Source organism: Lipotes vexillifer, unplaced genomic scaffold (assembly GCF_000442215.2).
Source record: "Lipotes vexillifer unplaced genomic scaffold, Lipotes_vexillifer_v1.1 scaffold982, whole genome shotgun sequence".
Taxonomy (NCBI): Eukaryota; Metazoa; Chordata; class Mammalia; order Artiodactyla; family Lipotidae; genus Lipotes; species Lipotes vexillifer.
This window is the reverse complement of record NW_006789467.1, coordinates 2,375,006-2,395,005: the sequence shown is the minus strand read 5'-3', so window position 1 is coordinate 2,395,005 and position 20,000 is coordinate 2,375,006. Positions and strand designations below refer to the sequence as shown.

The 20,000-nt window shown below is 41.5% G+C and overlaps 1 protein-coding gene across 1 annotated transcript in view; it reads right to left on the bottom strand.

Moving 5' to 3' along the window:
• The window catches only part of AKAP10 (A-kinase anchoring protein 10), a 54,666-nt gene that overhangs the window by 33,028 nt on the left and 1,638 nt on the right, over positions 1–20,000 (bottom strand). The window contains exons 2-4 of the mRNA XM_007462668.1: positions 13,964–14,011; positions 8,447–8,629; positions 5,408–5,947 (exon numbers count right to left, since the gene is read on the bottom strand). Coding sequence (XP_007462730.1) covers positions 5,408–5,947; positions 8,447–8,629; positions 13,964–14,011 — 771 coding nt within the window. The remainder of the gene's footprint in view (positions 1–5,407; positions 5,948–8,446; positions 8,630–13,963; positions 14,012–20,000) is intronic.

The following is a 20,000-nucleotide window of genomic DNA, read 5'->3' as shown; positions in this document are numbered from 1 at the left end:
AAAATTCAACACCATTCATGATTCGAACAGCAACAACTCTCAGTAAACTATTAAGAGAAGGGAACTTCATCAACCTGATAAAGGGTATTTACAAAAACCCACAGCTAACCTCACACTTTATGGTGAAAGACTGAATACTTTCTAAGATCACGAACAAGACAAGAAACTCAAGCCATCTACACAAAAGCTCCTAGAAATAACAAGTGAGTAATAAGGCCACAGAATAGAAGGTCAACATATAAAAGTCAACCATATTGATATTTCTATGTACTAGCAATGAAAAAAACTAGAAACAAAAAATTTTTAAACATACTATTCACAATAGCACCAAATAACGAAACACATTAAGGATCTGTATGCTGAAAACTATACAATGTGGAGGAAAGAAATCAAAGACCCAAGTAAATGAAGACACACAGCATATCTGTGGATTTTAAGGCTCAATACTGTTAAGACATAAATTCTCCCCAAACTGACCTATAGGCTGAACGCAATTCCAATAAAAATCCCAGCACGGTTTCTTGTAGATATCGACAAGATTATTCCAAAATTTATATCGGGGGCGGGGGGGGGGGGACTTAGAATAGAAAAAAACAATTTTGAAAAAGAACAAACTTGGAGGACTCAAACTATCCAATCTTAAGACTCACTACAAAGCGATAGTAATCAAGACAGTGTGGTACAGGTAAAGGAACAGACATATACACCAATGGAACAGAAGAGAGAGTCCAGAAATAGACCTACACAAATATGGCCACAGTACAAAGGCAATTCAATGGCATAAGAGTAGTCTTTAACTAATAATGTATGGAATGATCCATATGTGAAAAGAAAAAAAAAAAACTTGACCTAAGGGCTTCCCTGGTGGCGCAGTGGTTGAGAGTCCGCCTGCCGATGCAGGGGACACGGGGTCGTGCCCAGGCCTGGGAAGATCCCACATGCCGCGGAGCGGCTGGGCCCGTGAGCCATGGCCGCTGAGCCTGCATGTCTGGAGCCTGTGCTCTGCAACGGGAGAGACCACAACAGTGAGAAGCCCGCGTACCGCAAAAAGAAAAAAAAAAACTTGACCTAACCACCACAGCTTATATCTCACAGGAGAAAATCTTCATGACCTTTGATTAGGCAAAGAGCTCTTATGCATGACTCCAAAAGCACAATCCATAAAGGAAAAAAGTTGATAAATTGGACTTAATCAAAAAAGCCCTTTTGATCTCTGAAAGATACTGTTAAGAGAATGAAAAGTCAAGCTATAAACTGGGAGAAAACATTTGCAAGTCACATAGCCAATAAAAGTCTTATAACCAGAACATATAAAGAACCTCAAAATTCAACAATAAAATATTGGGAAAGACTGGGAAAGATACAGATGGCAAATATACACATGAAAAAACATTCAACATCCTCAGATATTAGGGAAATGCAAAGTAAAACCACAACGAGATACCAAGATACCACCACACATCTATCAGAATGGCTAAAAAACCCCGCAAATAAACAAAAAGCTGATTACACCAAGTGCTGGCAAGGAAATAAAGCAACTAGAACTCTCATATATTGCTGCTGGGAATGCAAAATGGTGCAGCCACTCTACAAAACAGCCTGGCAGTTTCTTATATAATTAGACACACATTTAACACATAAATCCACTACTAGGTATTTCTCCAGAGAAATAAAAACTTTTGTCCACACAAAAACCTGTACACAAATGTTTAAAGCAGCTTTATTCATAATCAAAAGCTGGAAACAATCCAAACGTGGTTCAACAGGTGGATGGATAGAACATCCATACAGCGGAACTTAGCTATAGAAAGCAATGACAGAAGCAACATGGGTAAACTTCAAAGCCATTATGCTAAGTGAAAGAAGCCAGTCTCAAAGGCTACATACTATATAAATTCACTTATATGGCACTCCAGAAAAGGCAAAAAAAAAAGACAAATAGATCAGTGGTTGTCAAGTGCTGGGATAGAGGGTTTAACTACAAAGGCGAGAGAACTGTTCTTCATCTTGATTGTGATGTGTGGAGTTAAAGAAACCTCAGCTAAAGGTGGAGTGGGGACAGGCCTATAGGGTGAGCTCTCACGCCCCGCGAGGCATCCTCATTACCCCAAACAGAAAGAGACCAGCACCTACGTCTCAACGGGAAGGTGTTGTCTATTCTATCATCCAGCAGGAAGAAGAAAACTTTTCTCTGCCCCAGGGCAGCCTAGCCAAGCAGACACTGTAGCAGCCCAACCAATGAGAAGGCTCCACACTTTGGACCCCCCAGCCTCCTCTGATGGTCTAAGGTTACTACCAGCGCCCCAGCTTTTCCATATAAAAAAAAAAGCAAGCTCCCCTTCTCTGGATTTGCCTATGGTCCACCACAATTCGTGTATCTCAAACTGCAATTCTTCTGGCTATTTCCAAGTAAACGTGCTTCTGCTGGTAAAATGACTGGCTATTATATTATTAAAGTTAACAGATGACAGTTACAGGAATCTATGCATGTGTTAAAACTCAAGTACACATCAAAAGGTGTCAAATTCACTGCATGCAAAATTTTTAAATAACAAAAAATGAAAAACTAGTACTCTTTTAATTACTCCACTGCTATTGAAATAAATTAACACCAAAACAAAGACAGTTTCCAAAAACAATAAAGTGTATTACAATCAAAGAAACAGACTTTGGACTTTCATTTCCAGAAACAGGCCTCACTAGATGTTCAAAGAAACACTTCCTAATACTGAATTCTCCCAAAATGCTTTTGAAAACTACATCAGAGATTGTGGGAAATAGTGAGAAACAGAAACGAGTACAAGCAGTCTCCTTATATGAAAGCTTTGGGACCACTAATATTTTAGAATTCGGAATTTGAGGTTTTTACAGAGGTAACGCACTGTGTTTATATATACCATTTAAAAAAAATTTTAAAGTCTTTATTGAATTTGTTACAATACTGCTTCCGAAGTTGTAACCACTGGAGTCTCAGGGAAGTCCCTATATATACCATTTTAATACCCCGGCAGCATGTGAGACGATCGCATTCATGACTCTGCAATAAGCTCACATCCCTTCAGGTCAAGTTTTGTTCATTTAAAAAACAACTTGTGATAGGAAAAGCTTTCTGGATTTCTGGACTGCAGACAAGGAATTGTGGACCTGTAGGAGTCAGTACAAATCAAGATGGGCAAAAGTACAAGAGAGAGGGCATTCACCTGAGAAAAACCACCAACTCCAAGAGACTTGAGGCTTGCACTTTCAAGGGCAGCTGCCCAGGGCCCAAACAGGGTAGATTAGACCAAAACCAGGCAGAAGGCCTTAAGAGTTTAGGGCTTGGAAAACCCAAGACAAAAATTCAGTTTTAAGTGATAATGGGATAGTAATGAAGCTGGCCCCATAAGTATGGCAAAAGCAAATGCAGGGGCTTCCCTGGTGGCGCAGTGGTTAAGAATCCACCTGCCAGTGCAGGGACACGGGTTCGAGCCCTGGTCCAGGAAGATCCCACATGCCGTGGAGCAACTAAGACCGCATGCCACAACTACTGAGCCCGTGCTCTAGAGCCTGTGAGCCACAACTACTGAACCCACGTGCCACAACTACTGACGCCTGCGTGCCTAGAGCCCACGCTCCACAACAAGAGAAGCCACCGCAAATGAGAAGCCTGTGCACCTCAAGCAAGAGGAGCCCCCGCTCGCCGCAACTAGAGAAAGCCTGCGCGCAGCAACGAAGACCCAATGCAGCCAAAAAGAAATGAATTAATAAATTTTTTTAGAAAAGCAAATGTAAATACACTCTGCAATAACGCAATTTAATCAGAGTCCTCAAAGAATTACCAAAGATAAAAATCCAAAGACATATATTCACAGCCAAAACCCGTTAAAATCACAGGCTACCAAGAGTGTGAATCTGAAGAAACAAATAAATGCTGATTCAAATACACAAAAACTGGGATCTTGGGCTTCTCAGATAATGAATATATGTTTAATAAATTTAAATAAATAAAAAATAGGCTCAAAAGTGGGATGGAGGGCTAAAGGACTAAGAAACTAAAAAACGACCAGGCAAATCTGAAGAAACAAAACTTCTAGAAATGAAAAATTCACTAACTTTTTAGATTAAAATAACATGTTAAAGACTGACTCAATAGCAGAGTAGACCCATCTTAAGAGAGAATCAATGAACTAAAAGATCTGAAGAAGTCACCACCAATCTGAAAAGGCTACTATGTATGATTCTAACTACATGACATTCTGGAAAACGCAAAACTGTGGAGACACAGGAAAAAGATCAGTGGTTGCCAGGGGCAAATGAGCAGGTATACAGAGATGAACAGGTAGAGCACAGAGGATTTTTAGGGCAGTGAAAATGTTCTGTATGACAGCATAATGACAGTTACATGTCGTTATACATTTGCCCAAACCCAGAGAACATACAATACCAGGAGTGAACCCTAAAGTAAACTACGGACTTTGGGTAATTACGACGTGCCCAGGCAGGTTCACTGATGCCAACAAGTGCTCCACTCTGGTGGGGGATATTCACAGTGGGGGAGGCGACGCAAGTGCAGGGGCAGAAGGGCATACAGGAAATTTCTGTACCTTCCCCTCAATTACGCTGTGGACCTTAAAACTGCCCTCATAAAGTCTTCGTAGAGAAGAGAAAAGAAAAAAACACACAAGGAAAATCCAGAGAAGAAATCATCTAGACCTCTGAGAAAAAAGAGAAGAGGACAAGCATGGATTGGAAGCTGTCTAATCAGAATTCCAGGAGGTGATAATTGAAAAGTGAAGAGCCTGTAATTTCCAAACTAACAGAAAAGAGAAAGAGGTGCTGTTGTTGAGATGCCAGGGCTTTAATCCCAGCTCCCACCTGCTGGGTAACCCCGGAAGTCTCCTGCACCTTCCTAAACCATGGCTTTCTCACATGTAAAACGGGGTAACTGCCTACCTCACAGGGATGCTGTGATTATTCCATGAAATCCACGTACACCCCTAGCACAGAACTCAATTAATGTCACCTGCTGGCAATTAAAAAATAATTTTATCTGCAAACTACAGTAAAATAGTAACAAAAGTAAGACTGACGCAGGGCTGAAATCAGCCTATCTGGGTAAGGATCTGATTTCAAAATCTGTGGAAGGGAAAAAGCAGCATGACCCCTGACGCTCCCTCATTTGTTAATTCTGCCAACGTCTTTCTTAGAGGATCCAATCACTGTAGACAGCCCTTCTGTTCCTTTTTCGTACACTGACCCTACTCCAGGGCACTACCCAAATACTCCCAAATCTGCAAGTGAGTGTGGGAGAAAACTGTTCCAACCCTTTTATTCCCCATCTCAAGTTTCACTTTGTAAACAGATTCAAAAATTTTTTTAAAAATACACAACAAAACAGGGTAAAGAGAGGCAAAAATCACACACTTACTTTTCATCAATTTTCCTGATAATCCCTTTAGCGGAGAAGAGGGGCTATCTCTACTGGCTACTGTAAGTCTGGAGGACTCCTGGGTCTCCACGGAACCTCGACGAGCCCCCGCTCTGGCCGCTTCCAGGTGGAGAGGACGGGCGCCGTCACACTCCCGGGGAAGCAGCCAGCGATCCTGAGCGCTGCTAGTTCTGCTATTCAGGTCAACTCCTTCCAACTGGGCTGGGCTAGAATCCTCCAATCTCTTGTCAAGAGAGCCGGTTACAAAAGCTGCTGTCGTTTCGTGCTTTTTAGAAGGAGAGACAGGTTCAGCCAGTGAGCTCTGCTTCACCGTGTTCAGACTGTGTGCTCTTATTCGGGACCAAGTTGTAGAGTGAAAACTTTCAGCCTCTAACCAAAACTTAACCAAATGCTCCATTCTCCGAAGTTCCATGAATTGAATGAAATAAGGGAGGACAACAGCGTCATGCAAGACTTGTTCAAGGGTCTTTGAAAGACTTGATTTGGTCTCTTGAGTCTGGTAGTCCAGACAAGATCTGCCTAAAAGAAGCAGAACAGTTAGCAGTTCAGTAACAGACAACAACCGCCAAAACGTACAATAGAAATATTTAAACAACTCAACCTCATTAAAAATCTCAGAAAAGCAAATTAATAGAAGATAACATTTTTGCCTGTCAAACTGAAAGATGTTTTTTTTAAAAAAAAATAACAAGCACTAACCAGGGCACAGCAAAACGGATGATGAGAATGTAAAATGGCAAGACCTCTTTGGATTTTCGATCCAGTAACTCCATTTCTAGGAACTTATCCTGAGGAAAAATTGTGGATGTGTGGATATAGCTAGAAAGATGTTATGAACTCTTAGCATTATTTATAACAAAATAAAGAGCTAGCTCTGCGATTTTATCTTGAAAAATAAAACCAAACTTAATAAAACTTAATAGAAGTTTATTTTATAGTTAACTAAATTTAGGTTATGATTATAACCACAAGCTAATTATCAGAATAAAGAAAAAAATAAAAAAACTTTAACTTTCACAGCATGACACAAAGAGGCTCATGTTCATAAACTTCACTGAGGGCTTCATCAGCTTTTCAAAAGGGCTCTCCTTAACCCTTTGATGTTTCTTCTGAAGCACTTCGTGTATCATCATCCTTGCTAACTATCCTACTGTCAATGTTAACTGGTCCATCTCTGCCAACATCTCTTTTCATGAACTTCAGGAAGTCCCGATCCATTGTAAGACTTTAAGCACTTTTTTAAATCAAACTTCTAATTCTGAGATACTGGCAGATTCATGTGCAGGTAGAAGCAACACAGAGAGAACCTGTGCACCCTCTACCCAGCTTCCCCTATGGCAGCACCTTTCAAACTGCACCTCAATATCACACCAAGATACTGACGCTGACACAATCCATCAACCGTATTCAGAGTTCCCCCATTTTACCAGCACTCACTTGTGTATTGAGTCCTATGCAATTCTGTCCCATGTGTAGATTCGTGTAAACACCACCAAGACACGGAACAGCCCCGTGACACAAAGGTGCCTCATGCGGCCTCTCACAGCTGCCTCCTCCACCCCAGGCGACAGCAAGCGCTCTTCTGTCTCCCATTCTACCTCTCCGCCATCCCCAGCATGGAGAAACATCTCTCTCGCAGCATAATCCCCTTGAGATTCGCCCAAGCTGTCATGTGTATCAAGAGCTTGTTTTTTTTTTTTTTTTTTTTTTTTTACTGCTGAGTAGTGTTCTGTGGTATGAATGCACCGGTTTGTTTACCATTCACCTGTTGAAGGACATCCAGTTTTTGGCTTTTAAGCTGCTATGAACACTGGTGTACAGGTTTTTCGTGGACATAAGTTTCCATTTCTCTGGGATAAATGCCTAAAACTGCAATGGCTGGGTCATATGGTAACTGCATGATTAGCTTTATAAGAAACTGCCAAACTGTTTTCCAGAGTAGCTCTACCATTTTACATTCCCACCAGACATACGAGTAATCCAGTGACTTACAATTTTACTTTGTGACCAACACAAATGTCATTTGCAGTGCGCTGCTGAGGGTGACCCACAAAGACTCTGACACCTCAGCTCTGAATACACACAAATGTTAAGCAGAGAGAGGTATTAAAAGAGGGACTAATTTTAGTAAAGTCAATCCATTCACAGATTTTTTTCAATTTATGATAAATTGACATACAATTTTTTTAAGTACAGAAATTTGGACAACAAATATTCAGAAAACAAGGATCTCCTGCACGTCTTTTCTTTTTTTGTGGGGAGAGGGAGGAATTATTTTAACATAACAGAGATCCTACTATACATACCACTATGTGACCACCTTTTTTCACTTTAACATATCTTAGACATTTCTCAATGTCTTCTGAAGGCTTTCATATATAGCTACACAGTATTCCAGAGTATAGGTATATCACAATTGGATTACTTCTCTATTAATGGATATTTGTATGTTGTTCCTAATTTTTTGCTATCATAAACATTACTGCAATGAATAGCCTCATACATACTTGTACATACATTTTTGTGCACATATGGGAGCATATCTGAGGGCTACATCTTATACTTTATCTTTTGATAAATACTTGCAAACTGCCTTCCAAAAAATCTTTACCAATTTATACTTCCGCTACACAGGAGTGGCTATTTCTCTGCATCTACATTAACATCCCAATTACCAAACTTTAAATATTTGCCAGTGTGTTAGGGGGGACATTAACTCATTATTTTAATTTGCATTTCACTAGTATTACTGCAGTGAGGCATCCTTTTCATATATTTAGTGGCCAAATGTATTTCTTTTTCTGGAAGTGGCCCATTTTTCTACTGGGCCTGCTTTTTATATTTATAGAAACACAACATGGAGTCATCCATTAATTACACTTGTAGCTGTTATTTCAGTTAAAACATTTTTTTCAAAGTCCCATCCAATTACACAGTTCGGTATCCTTTGGCAGGAATTTCACATATTATACTCATTCCCTCCTCCTAGGAAGTTAACAAAAACTCAAAGTCACTTACCCAGGTCACCAAAATGAGCGGCCTCCATGTGGCTGGGCTGCTTCTTAAGTGTTGCTGTCCTACTACTTGAAAAGGAGTCCATGTTGGCAGAAATGGCATTGATTGCAACGTGACTTGGTCCTGCAGCCTCCAGCAAGGCATGATTTTTAGTGCTTTTTTGTGGGGAATGTACGGATATTGAAGCTATAATTTTTCAAAAAATTGTTAAAAATTAAACACAATTTGATAGTCTAAAACTGTCTCCTAAGAGGGCTTTAAGGGAACTTGAAAAATTAGATTTTGTAACACCTCTCTTAAGTACATACACTCAACAAAAATACTTGGGGAAATGGTAAATTAACCAAGCAGCAGAAAATTGGAAAGAAATGTCCTACTATTATTTGTAATCCTCAAAATACTGTGCCAAAAATGTAACTTAAAAGAGAGATCGGGCTTCCCTGCTGGCGCAGTGGTTGAGAGTCCGCCTGCCGATGCAGGGGACGCAGGTTTGTGCCCCGGTCCGGGAAGATCCCACATGCCGTGGAGCGGCTGGGCCCGTGAGCCATGGCCGCTGAGCCTGCGCGGCCAGAGCCTGTGCTCCGCAACGGGAGAGGCCACAACAGTGAGAGGTCCGCGTACCGCAAAAAAAAAAAACAAAACAAAACAAAAAAAAACAAAAGAGAGATCTTTCTTTGAGTTCTCTTTGAGAACTCTACTGAAGACAGAAAGTTCCAAAGGCAGCAAACATTCTGAAACATGGACCCTTTTCAATTCCTTAATACTTGCTTGCTGAAGGAACAAAATTAAAATTCCAAAATAAAAGCTTACGGGAAAAAATTAGAAAAATACTCTTCAGGATACTTATTTCACTTTTTAATTGAGTAACAAAATTCCACTGTCTAATAAAAACTGATCAAAGTTCAAGCTGCCTAAAGATGAAGCATACTTACAAATTCACATAATATATTTTCTTTAGTAGTCTGAAGAAATATTAATATCATCCTTTTGACTTCAGAATAAAGAGGTTAGTCACCAATGTGCTAGTAGGAAATCATCAACTCCATACTATAATATGGTCAAAGTAACCCTATGAACTTGTTGCTACAGCTGAATTAACATTCCACCTATCCCATTTATTCCACACAAATATCAAAGACTCTCATGAAAGGTTTTTAAGAAGTTTTGGTTTTGTACATTGCTATAGCAAGAAGGCTAGAAACATACAGGTCACTGGGCATTCCACACCCTCAATATAAATACTCTCAGATGACTAAACTTCTGTCTACTAGTACCACTTGTTTTATTGAGCGGTCAATTTATGATAAATTGGTCAACAGATAAGTGCTCTCAATCTTAGCAAATGGTTCCCGGACACAGAATCTGAGTGACACCACGTAATACCTCCTATGAAGAATACACAGTACTGTAATTCAATCTATTACTGTGAGATGTGTTTACAGGATAAAGCAGATGAGAATGTTCATCTTAGGCATATGTATTTATCAGTCATTCAATAAGAGCTGGGAGAATTATGCAATGGAGTTGTCTTCAAATGATTTTTTCAATTTTAGAAGGAAGTTGTTTTTTGTTTTTATTTTTATGATAAATTGAAGGGAGCAGAATCATTTTGGTAGGTTTATAAACAATAATATCTAGTGTTTTGTATAGACAGGCTACAAATACCCTGCATCAAGAACAGTGAGACTTTCTGATTGTTTCCTAATTAGACGTGTATGATGATGTGAAATAATGCTAACTCATGCGTGCAAGCCTTCTCTCTTTCTCGGCTTCTGTTAGAGCCACCTCTCTCTCACTCGCCCTCCTGGCATCCCTCGCCCAGGCCTCGTGGTCCCGCACTCTTCCCCCTTCTCCTCTCCCAAGAGCTCCTCCCTCTCCTTCTCTTCAGTGCACATGTCAGCGCCCGCGGGGCCAGACATGGCATCCACCACTCCTCTGCTTCCCAAGGTTCTCTGTTCTTCTTTTACTCCTTCTGCTGGAAGGCACATTTATTCTCAAACCTTCAGTTATTACTAGAGCAATCTTTTTTTTTTTAGCTGTAAGCTCCCCCCACCCAAATAAACTGAAGTGGGACCTTGATATGTCTGTAAAATAGATAAAACTTTAGCTAAAACAGATATCTAAAATCTAAATTGTTATCTAAAATAAACAAAACAGAGTTAACTGTAACTCTGGCTGATTCAAGGGGAAAGTCTCACACATGCGCTTGATTCGGGCCCTCCCAGCGCCAGCTCCAAGGGCTCACCCCTGCAGAGCTGGAGGCAGAGGGGACCCTGACCCGATCTCAGGCTGACCTCTGAGCTCAGCTTCCAGCCTGTGGCTCTAATTATTTGCTACTAACCAACCTCTCATTTATCATCTTTACCATCTCAAGACCAATTTTTCCAAACGTCAAACTTAAAACATCTTCTTCCAGACTAATCCTCCTCTAATTTCCCTATCTCTGTCAATCCACCAGTCCCTAAAGCTCAAGAGCTTGGACCCACTCTTCTCACTATACCTGTTTACTTGTCAAGATCTGTTGACTTTTCCATCAAGATACTGACCTGTTTATTTTCAACACCACACCCTTAGTACAGGCCTTCTTGTATCACAGCAAAGCACTTCTAGGGTCTCCATCCTACATGACTCTTTCAGACTAACCTCTATAAATGCCATATGTAAAGCATCAACATCCTGCTCAAAAGCCCATAGCGGTTCCCTGTTTTCTCTGTCTCAACTCTTTTCTGGTCTTTAAGACCCTCTACAATCTGACCTCAATCTATCTTAAAAATTTCCTTTTAGTAGTCTGAAGGTCCTTCTGCCCAGTATATACTCAAAGAAATAAGAAGCTGGGCTGGTAAGGGAAAAAAGAAGAATCGACTCTTTCATTCAAATCCTTCTTATCATTCAAATTTCATACACATTAAGTCTCATTTCTATAAAGGCTTCCCTATGCTCCAGAAACTATCTGCTGACCTCAAGTTCCTCTGAACTCCCTGTAATACTAATAACTAACAACTAATCCAACATATCAAGGGCCTACTCTGTTAAAACTAGATGGTAATAGCTACCAATATAAAACCTACTATGTACAAGGCACTGTACTGGTTTCTTTTCTTTCTTTTTTTAATAAATTTATTTATTTTTGGCTGCGTTGGGTCTTCGTTGCTGCACATGGGCTTCCTCTAGTTGCGGAGAGGGGGGCTATTCTTGTTGCAGTAGGCAAGCTTCTAATTGTGGTGGCTTCTCTTGTTGCGGAGCACAGGCTCTAGGCGTGCGGGCTTCAGCAGTTGCAGCACACGGGCTTGGCAGTTGTGGCTCGCGGGCTCTAGAGCACAGGCTCAGTAGTTGTGGCGCACGGGCTTAGATGCTCCGCGGCACATGGGATCTTCCCGGACCAGGGCTCGAACCCATGTCCTCTGCATTGGCAGGTGGGTTCGTAACCACTGCGCCACCAGGGAAGCCCTGTACTTGTTTCTTGATGTACTTTTTTTGGGGGTACATTATTTCATTTATCTCTCACAACAATGCTGCAAGACCAGTATTTTCCTCATTTTGGAGATGAATACACAAACAGAACAAAGTTAAGTGCTTTGCCCTAAGTCAATGAGGTAGTAAAGAGGCATTTCAACTGGCAGGATTTCAACCTCGGTCTGCTAGACTACAGAAAATCACTCTTTCATCTGGTTACTCGGACTGTAGAATTATTGTGGTTAAGATAACGTGTGTAAATGGACATCTCAAGAGCACCTCCCAGCCACCATAGCAAAAAGGAACAGGTACTGGCCCAGTGTGGTTCTCCACCAGCCACAGTGTTAGGCCTGCCAGAAAGCTGGGTGCCAGCCTTAGCTTCCTCGCCCTCATACCTAATCGAGAACAAAGCTCTACCTATTCCACCTCCCACACGGCTCTGTCCAGGTCTCTTTATCTCCACCACTGCTGATCGAGCCCAAGCCATCTGTGCATCATCTGTTCATGCTCCTCTTCCTACCACCAATTTGTAAGTTCAACAAGGGCAGGATCTGGATCCAAGTCTTTTTTGTTCACTGTTACAGCCACAATTTTTGTCTAACACCTAGAACAGAACAGGTGCTCAATAAACCATAGTTATTATGATTTTGGTTTATTTGCTACTGTTCTGGGTCTGAGTCTGTCCTTCTAATCAGACTGCAAACTTCTTGAGGGCCTGTTTCCCTGCTGCGTCTGTGTTATTCTAAAGTTAAGGCAGTGGGGCTTCCCTGGTGGCGCGGTGGTTGAGAGTCCGCCTGCCTATGCAGGGGACATGGGTTCGTGCCCCAGTCCGGGAAGATCCCACATGCCGCAGAGTGGCTGGGCCCGTGAGCCATGGCCGCTGAGCCTGCGCATCCGGAGCCTGTGCTCCACAAAGGGAGAGGCCACAGCAGTGAGAGGCCCGCGTACCGCAAAAAAAATAATAAATAAACAAAAATAATAATAAAGTTAAGGCAGTGAATGTGAGCACAGACTATGTACTGTCATAAATAGAGTACCAGCATGGAGTGTTTTAGCCTGGGACAGATTGAGGAGTTAGGTAGGCCAATCCCCTCGTTGTACAAATGAGGAAAGTTCCCCCAGGTCACACTGTCGGAGGCTGGTGTGCCTCGGACATCAAAGTCCCTCCTGCTACTGCAATCAAGGCTCGACTTCACAAGCCTCTGCTTGCTGAATGCTTGAAGTCTTTACCAATATCAATCAAATTCTCCTTAAAAAAGGCAATATGAACCAACTGGCTTTAAATTATCAGAAATAAGCAGAAAATAAGGCTGTAAGCTACCTTACTTCTTCCTTAATCTTACAGACCTCTAAGTTATTAATTAGTGTCCCTCTGGAGCATATGGAGTTACTACTCAATGCTAGCCACACAACATACAAACATTTAAGAGAAAAATCTAAATAAGTGGCAATCTTTAGAATTCACGTAAATAAATTACATCTATGAAATTTGTACGTAATGGTCATGAAAGTAATTTTCACTATAATTTTCCCTTTTCGATTTTTGTATACTGACATAATGAAATCAGTTAAAACTACAGCAGAGATTACAATCTTAAAAAAACATGCTCTTGCCTATAAATAAGGACAATATACTGATTCCCATGAAGGACTCCAAATAAATTTTAGGTTAAGGCCATTCATCCAAAGAAATAAGGAAGTGAAAACTGTAAGCATCCATACTTCCAGATAAACCACAGAAAACCAGGCTTCATAAGTCAGTGGTCAGACTACTCAGTAAAGAGTATTTTTTGCTTTTTTTTTTTTAAATACAGTCAACTAATTGCTTTTGGGGAATAATCAAATGTGTGATTAGTAAGGATGACACTGGTTCACTGCAGTCACTAGGACAACCAATAAATGCTTAGTAAAAGTCTATTATATGGTGGGTGTTGAAGAGTATGTAAGTTAACAGGGAAATATGTCACAGTCATAAGTAATTATAAAAGAAGGCAGAGACGATTAATGGCAAAAGAAGGGAGAATGTAACAGGATGAAAGAGTTCATCACTGCAACTTGCTGACTCACCTTTAACTGACTTGACATCTGAGGTCTTCTCTTGCTCTTTGCCTTTCACTGGAAGAGAAGAGAGCACCATGACCAACTTCTACAGCCAGAAACCCTCTTCCAGACCTTGTAAAAATCACACCAGCTCTATTCTGACAGGTGAGTGTGTTCAAAGTTCCGCAACATTGGGCGAGCTGCCCTGGAGCGGGGCAGGGCGGTTGTCAGGGGAAGTTTCTCTCAGGAGGTGATCTTTGAACAGCATTTGGTCAAGTACGCTCAGAGCTTAAGGAGAGACAAGGTCAGAACACCTGGGTTCAAATCTGGGCTCTGCCATTCAATAGCCATGTGATGCTAGACAAGTTACTTTAATTCTCTGTGTCTCAACTTCCTTCATTTACAAAACTAGGTCACTGTTATGAGTTAGTAAAGAGTCATTTCAACAGGCAGGATTTCAACCCTGGTCTGCTAGACCCTAAAAAAAAATCACTCTTTTACCTCTGGTTAAAAACTCAGACTGTAGAATTACTGTGTGGTTAAGGTAATGTGTGTAAATGGACATCTCAAGAGCACCTCCCAGCCAGCATACCAAAACCGGACATGTCCTTGCCCAGTGTGGTTCTCCATCAGCCACAGTGGAGACTACCTAATACGGCTGTGGATGAAAACGTAAGTACTTGTAAAGGGCTTACAAGAGGAGCTAGGACACAGTAAACTTAAGACGCTAGTTAACATTATTACCATGTGCCACTCACTACTAGATGCAACCTGAAGAAAAAGACCGAGTTCTCTGGCTGTGTAACATCTCTGACTTCCTGTGTATCCCTGCCACAGCATCAAATACAAATATTCTAAACTTACAAACATTCTAAAACTTCTACTACTCAAGCTTTAACAAATGTCTCTTAAAAAATTAGACCATTTTGGGCTTCCCTGGTGGCGCAGTGGTTAAGAATCTGCTTGTCAATGCAGGGGACAAGGGTTCAAGCCCTGGTCTGAGAAGTTCCCACGTGCCGCGGAGCAACGAAGCCCGTGTGCCACAACTACTGAGCCTGCGCTCTAGAGCCCGCGAGCCACAACTACGGATGCCCGCGTGCCTAGAGCCCGTGCTCCGCAACAAGAGAAGCCACTGCGATGAGAAGCCCACGCACTGCAACGAAGAGTAGCCCCCACTCTCCGCAACTAGAGAAAGCACGCATGCAGCACGGAAGACCCAACGCAGCCAAAAATAAATAAAATAAATAAAATTTTTAAAAATTATACCTTGTCTCCTCTATTACACAAAACACTGGAAATTCTAATGCAGACACACTAGCAAGATCACATGCAGGAAGGAAGGGGCCTGGCAGCTCAAGCCAAGTGAGAAACTTATGGGATCTGACACAGCCCACTTTACTTTTCTTATGTTTTTTCTTTTTTATAAAAAAATTAATTATTTTTTGGCTGCGTCGGGTCTTTGTTGCTGCGCGCAGGCTTTCTCTAGTTGCGGCAAGTGGGGGCTACTCTTCGTTGTGGTGCCTGGGCTTCTCATTACGGCGGCTTCTCTTGTTGCAGAGCACGGGCTCTAGGAGCGCAGGCTTCAGTAGTTGTGGCACGTGGGCTCAGTAGTTGTGGTTCATGGGCTCCAGAGCGCAGGCTCAGTAGTTGTGGCGCATGGGCTTAGTTGCTCCGCGGCATGTGGGATCTTCCTGAACCAGGGCTCGAACCCGTGTCCCCTGTACTGGCAGGCGGGTTCATAACCACTGTGCCACCAAGGAAGCCTAGATTTTCTTGAATATTCTATGTATGCAATCATATTATCTGTGAATAATGACTCTTGTTCCCTTTCCCTCACAAAACTTAACTTTTCCATCTTTTTTTCATGTGTGTGCTGCTGTGAAGACTATGCTAGCTTTCCTTCTGTTTGTATATCCCTGATATGTTTCTCCATCCTTTTACTTTTAACTTTCCCATGACCTTTTTAACATTTAAACAGTACAGGAAACCAATGTGAAGATCACCATCTTTTTATTGTCTGGGTTAACCCGTTTCTTTTTATTGTGATTACTGCTCTTTATTTCTAAAAAGAACATTCTTAAAACTCTAACTATGACGACGAATTTGTTGACTTCTCCTGGTAATTCTGTACATTTTGTTTTATACCTTTTGAAACTGATTTTGGTACAAACAAGTTCAAAATTTTATCTTCCTAGCACCCTTTTCGCTTCATCATAATTTACAGGCCTTCTTAGCCCTAATGGTATTTTATGCTTTAAAGTATTTCATCTACCACACAAACTTTCTTCTAGTTAACATTTGCCTGATATATCTTTGCATCCATTTATTTTCAATTTCTCTACGTCCTTATGTTTTGGTTGTGTCTCTGGTAAATAGGTGCATTTTGGCTTATTACCCAACTTGAGTCTTTATCTTTTAGTCCATCTTTATACGGACTTTTGTTAGATTTTTTAGCCATAGAGATTTTATTCTATTTATATTTAAAGTGGTTTATTTCTGTCATCTTATTTTGCACTACTATTTCTTCTATAAGAAATAATAATTTCTTATTATTATGAAACATTTAAAACAAAGGCAAGACTAGACCTTAATATGAGGAACACTCAGGTTTAGCAAATCTTAACATTATGCCATATTTGCTTCAGAAGAATTTTTAAAAGAAACAAAACACTGCAGTTACAACTAAAGTCCCTCCCTCAACTCATTCCCCCTCTTCCTAGAGAAAAAAATTTCAGAAATTGAATGTTTATGGTTTCCATCATTTTTACTCTTTAATATATTTATGTATTCATAAACAAGTTATAGCATTGTTTGAAGGTTTTTAAACAAGTGGTTGTATCAACTGCCATCTCCAGCTGCAGTGTATCCTAATCAAATCTTGATACAGCCAGGCTTTAATCCCAACTCCTAAGGTCTTCTCAAGAACTTCACTCTTGCAAGTAACCTCTCTTCGGTATCATTTTCTCCCTCTCTACCGAATCTTTCCTAGAACAAACGTGCTTAGCATCTTTTATCTTAAAAACAACAACCCCCCCCCACCCTTACCCCAATGGCCCCTTCCAGCCCCTTCCCCATTTACCCCTCCTTTTTGAAATACTATCTTCTCTTAGCTTCCATGATATTGTACTCCTATATCACTGGCGTTTTCTTGTTGATTCTCCTTTGCCAATGACTCATGTTCCTCAACTTCTAAAAGCTGGATTAACCCCGGAGCTCTCTCCTTGTCTACAGCATGGCAGGAGATTCTACCTGGCCACTGTAGAGGGTTGCAGAGGGTTCTACCTGGCCTTCCTAGTAAGAGGGTTGTATCCTGGCACACAACTGGCTAGCTTCTCTCCATTTCCCAGAAGCCCCTGAGTTAATTAACTGTGACCATATGACTCGGTCCTCAGCAATGAAGTGTGAACAGAAGAGGTATGTGCCATTTCTGGCCAAAGCTTCTCTTTCTCCTTATCAGGAGTCAGAAAGCTGACAGAAGGGACTAAGATCTGGCTTTGATCACACAGACTATACCCTAAGAGGAAGAGGAATAACACAATGGGAGGAAAATGATGCCTGAATGATCGTGAAGCAAAGCCACCTGATGACCAGGGACTTGGACAGTTACACAAGATAGAAATAAAGGCCTACCTTGTTTGAGCCATTGTACTTAGTGTCTCTTTGTTACGGTACTTTAGCCTTTCAACACAACTAATTCATATCCCATATGTACTCCACAGATGAGCTCATTTAGGCCTGTGTCTTTAACCATCATTTATGCAAAATACTTCTAAGTCCAGATTCAGCACTCAAATTCTGATGCCCTCCCAGAACTACAGACCTGTACATCCAACTGCCTCCTTGACATATCCACACGGACGTCCAAGAGTTTCTGCAAACTCACAACTGCCGGAAGAGAGCTCTGGACTCCTCCTACCTCAAGCTCTAAGCTTTCCAAAGCTTTCCCAGTTTTCCTTCACTCCAATCATTTACTCAAGTCATGCTACCTCTATCTCTAAAACATGCCCCATTGCCCTCCACTCCCAGCACATTTCAGCCTTCTTTCTGTCCTTGAACAAACCCTGCTCTTTCCTGCCTCAGGATGTTTGTATTACCAGTTCTTTCCAGCCAGAAAGCAGTTCCTTTTACCTTTGCAAGGCTGGCTCTCCTTCCTCATTGAGACCTCAATTTAAATACCAACTGCTCAGACAAGCCTTCCCTCACTATCCAAACACAAATTGTCATCTGGTGATCTGCTCCCACATCACTGTTTAAATTCCCTGCACAGCACTTATTACTTCCTACTTTAATTATTCAACAAATATTTACTAACTTTCTAACTATATCCCAGGCACTAATCTAGACATGGAGATACAGCCATGAACAGAAATCATCTTCCATCCTAATAAGACACATAGTACAGCAGATGGTGACAAATGCTACAGAAAAAATAAAGTAGGGTGACGGGATGGGAGTGCAGGGCCTGGGGACTACAATCTTAAGCAAGCTGGTCAGAGAAAGCTTCACTAAGATGTCAATTAATCAAAAACCTGAAGAAGATGGGGGACAAAATAGGCACATATCTGTGGGAAGAGGTTTCCAGGCAGAGAGAATAAGTGCAAAGGCCCTGAGGTGGGAATGTGCTTAACAACAAGGAGGCCAGTATAAATGGAAGAATGATGGAGAAAGAAAGCAGAGATGAACACAGAGAATAAATGGGACCTAGATCATGGAGGGCCCTGTACAGAAAGCCACTGAGGGAATCTGAACAGAGGTGTGGCAAAATGCATTTCGAAAATACACCAGAGGTATCAAGAATGGAAGAAGGGGGCCTCCCTGGTGGCGCAGTGGTTGAGAGTCCGCCTGCCGATGCAGGGGATACGGGTTCGTGCCCTGGTCTGGGAGGATCCCACATGCCGCGTAGCGGCTGGGCCCGTGAGCCGCGTAGCGGCTGGGCCTGTGAGCCGTGGCCGCTGAGCTTGCGTGTCCGGCAACGGGAAAGGCCACGACAGTGAGAGGCCCACATATCGCAAAAAAAAAAAAAAAAAAAAAAAAAAAAAAGAATGGAAGAAGGGAAACCAAATTGAAGCCTATGGCAAAATAATCCTGCTTCCTTGATCTTCACAAAACCGGCTTCCTCTTGACATTTAAGCTGAGATCTGAATGACATCCCTCAGAGGACTTCCTTAAGCACCCAACCTAAATAGAGATGACTCCCTAGACCAGGGTGTTAATGGTCAGGGATGGAGAGAAATGGTTGGATTTGGGTATATTCTGGGGTAGACCTAACAGATCAGATATACAGTAGGAGAGAAAGAGGTTCAGGAAGGTATTAAAGTTTTAGCCTGAGCAATTAAAAGGCCAGAAATGTAATTTGTTAAGATGAGAAAAAGTGATGTACAGGTTTAGGAGGACTAAATCTAAGGGGAAATTTTAGATACAGTAGGCTAAAGATTTATCTATTAGACATCTATTAGGTAGAGGTATAAAGTGGACCAACGGTTGGATACACAGTCTGAATTCAGGGCAGAGAATCCAAGCTGGAGATGTAAATTTGGGAGTCATCAGCAGATAGGTGGTATTTAAAAATGGTATTCAGAGACTGGATGGGATCCCTAAATAAGACCATCTCCAGTTTCTATTCTTGCCACATCCAGTTTCCAAAAAGCATCTAGAATGATCTTTTTAAAACATAAAAAGAGATCAAATCACCCCTCTTTAAAATTTTAAAAGTAATATTGTTTCTGCACTTGGAATAACACCTAACCGTGACCTACAAAGCTCTGAATCATCTGATCCTTGTCTACCTCTCTAAGCCCGAGTCACAGTGGGCTTCTTTTCTTTCTTGGAGGGCACCAAACTCTTACCTCCCAGCCTCTGAACACGTTATTCCCTGTGCCTAGAATGCTCTTCCCTGGCCTCTATATGTTACCTCCTGCTGTTCCTTCAGCTCTAAGTTTCAAGGTCACCTGCTGAGGCCTTTGACTAACATCAAACCGAAATATGTTTCTTCTCTCAAGCTCTGTCATTACACTGTATTCAATTTGTAAACAGAGAGAGTGAGACCCGGGGGGGGGGGGGGGGG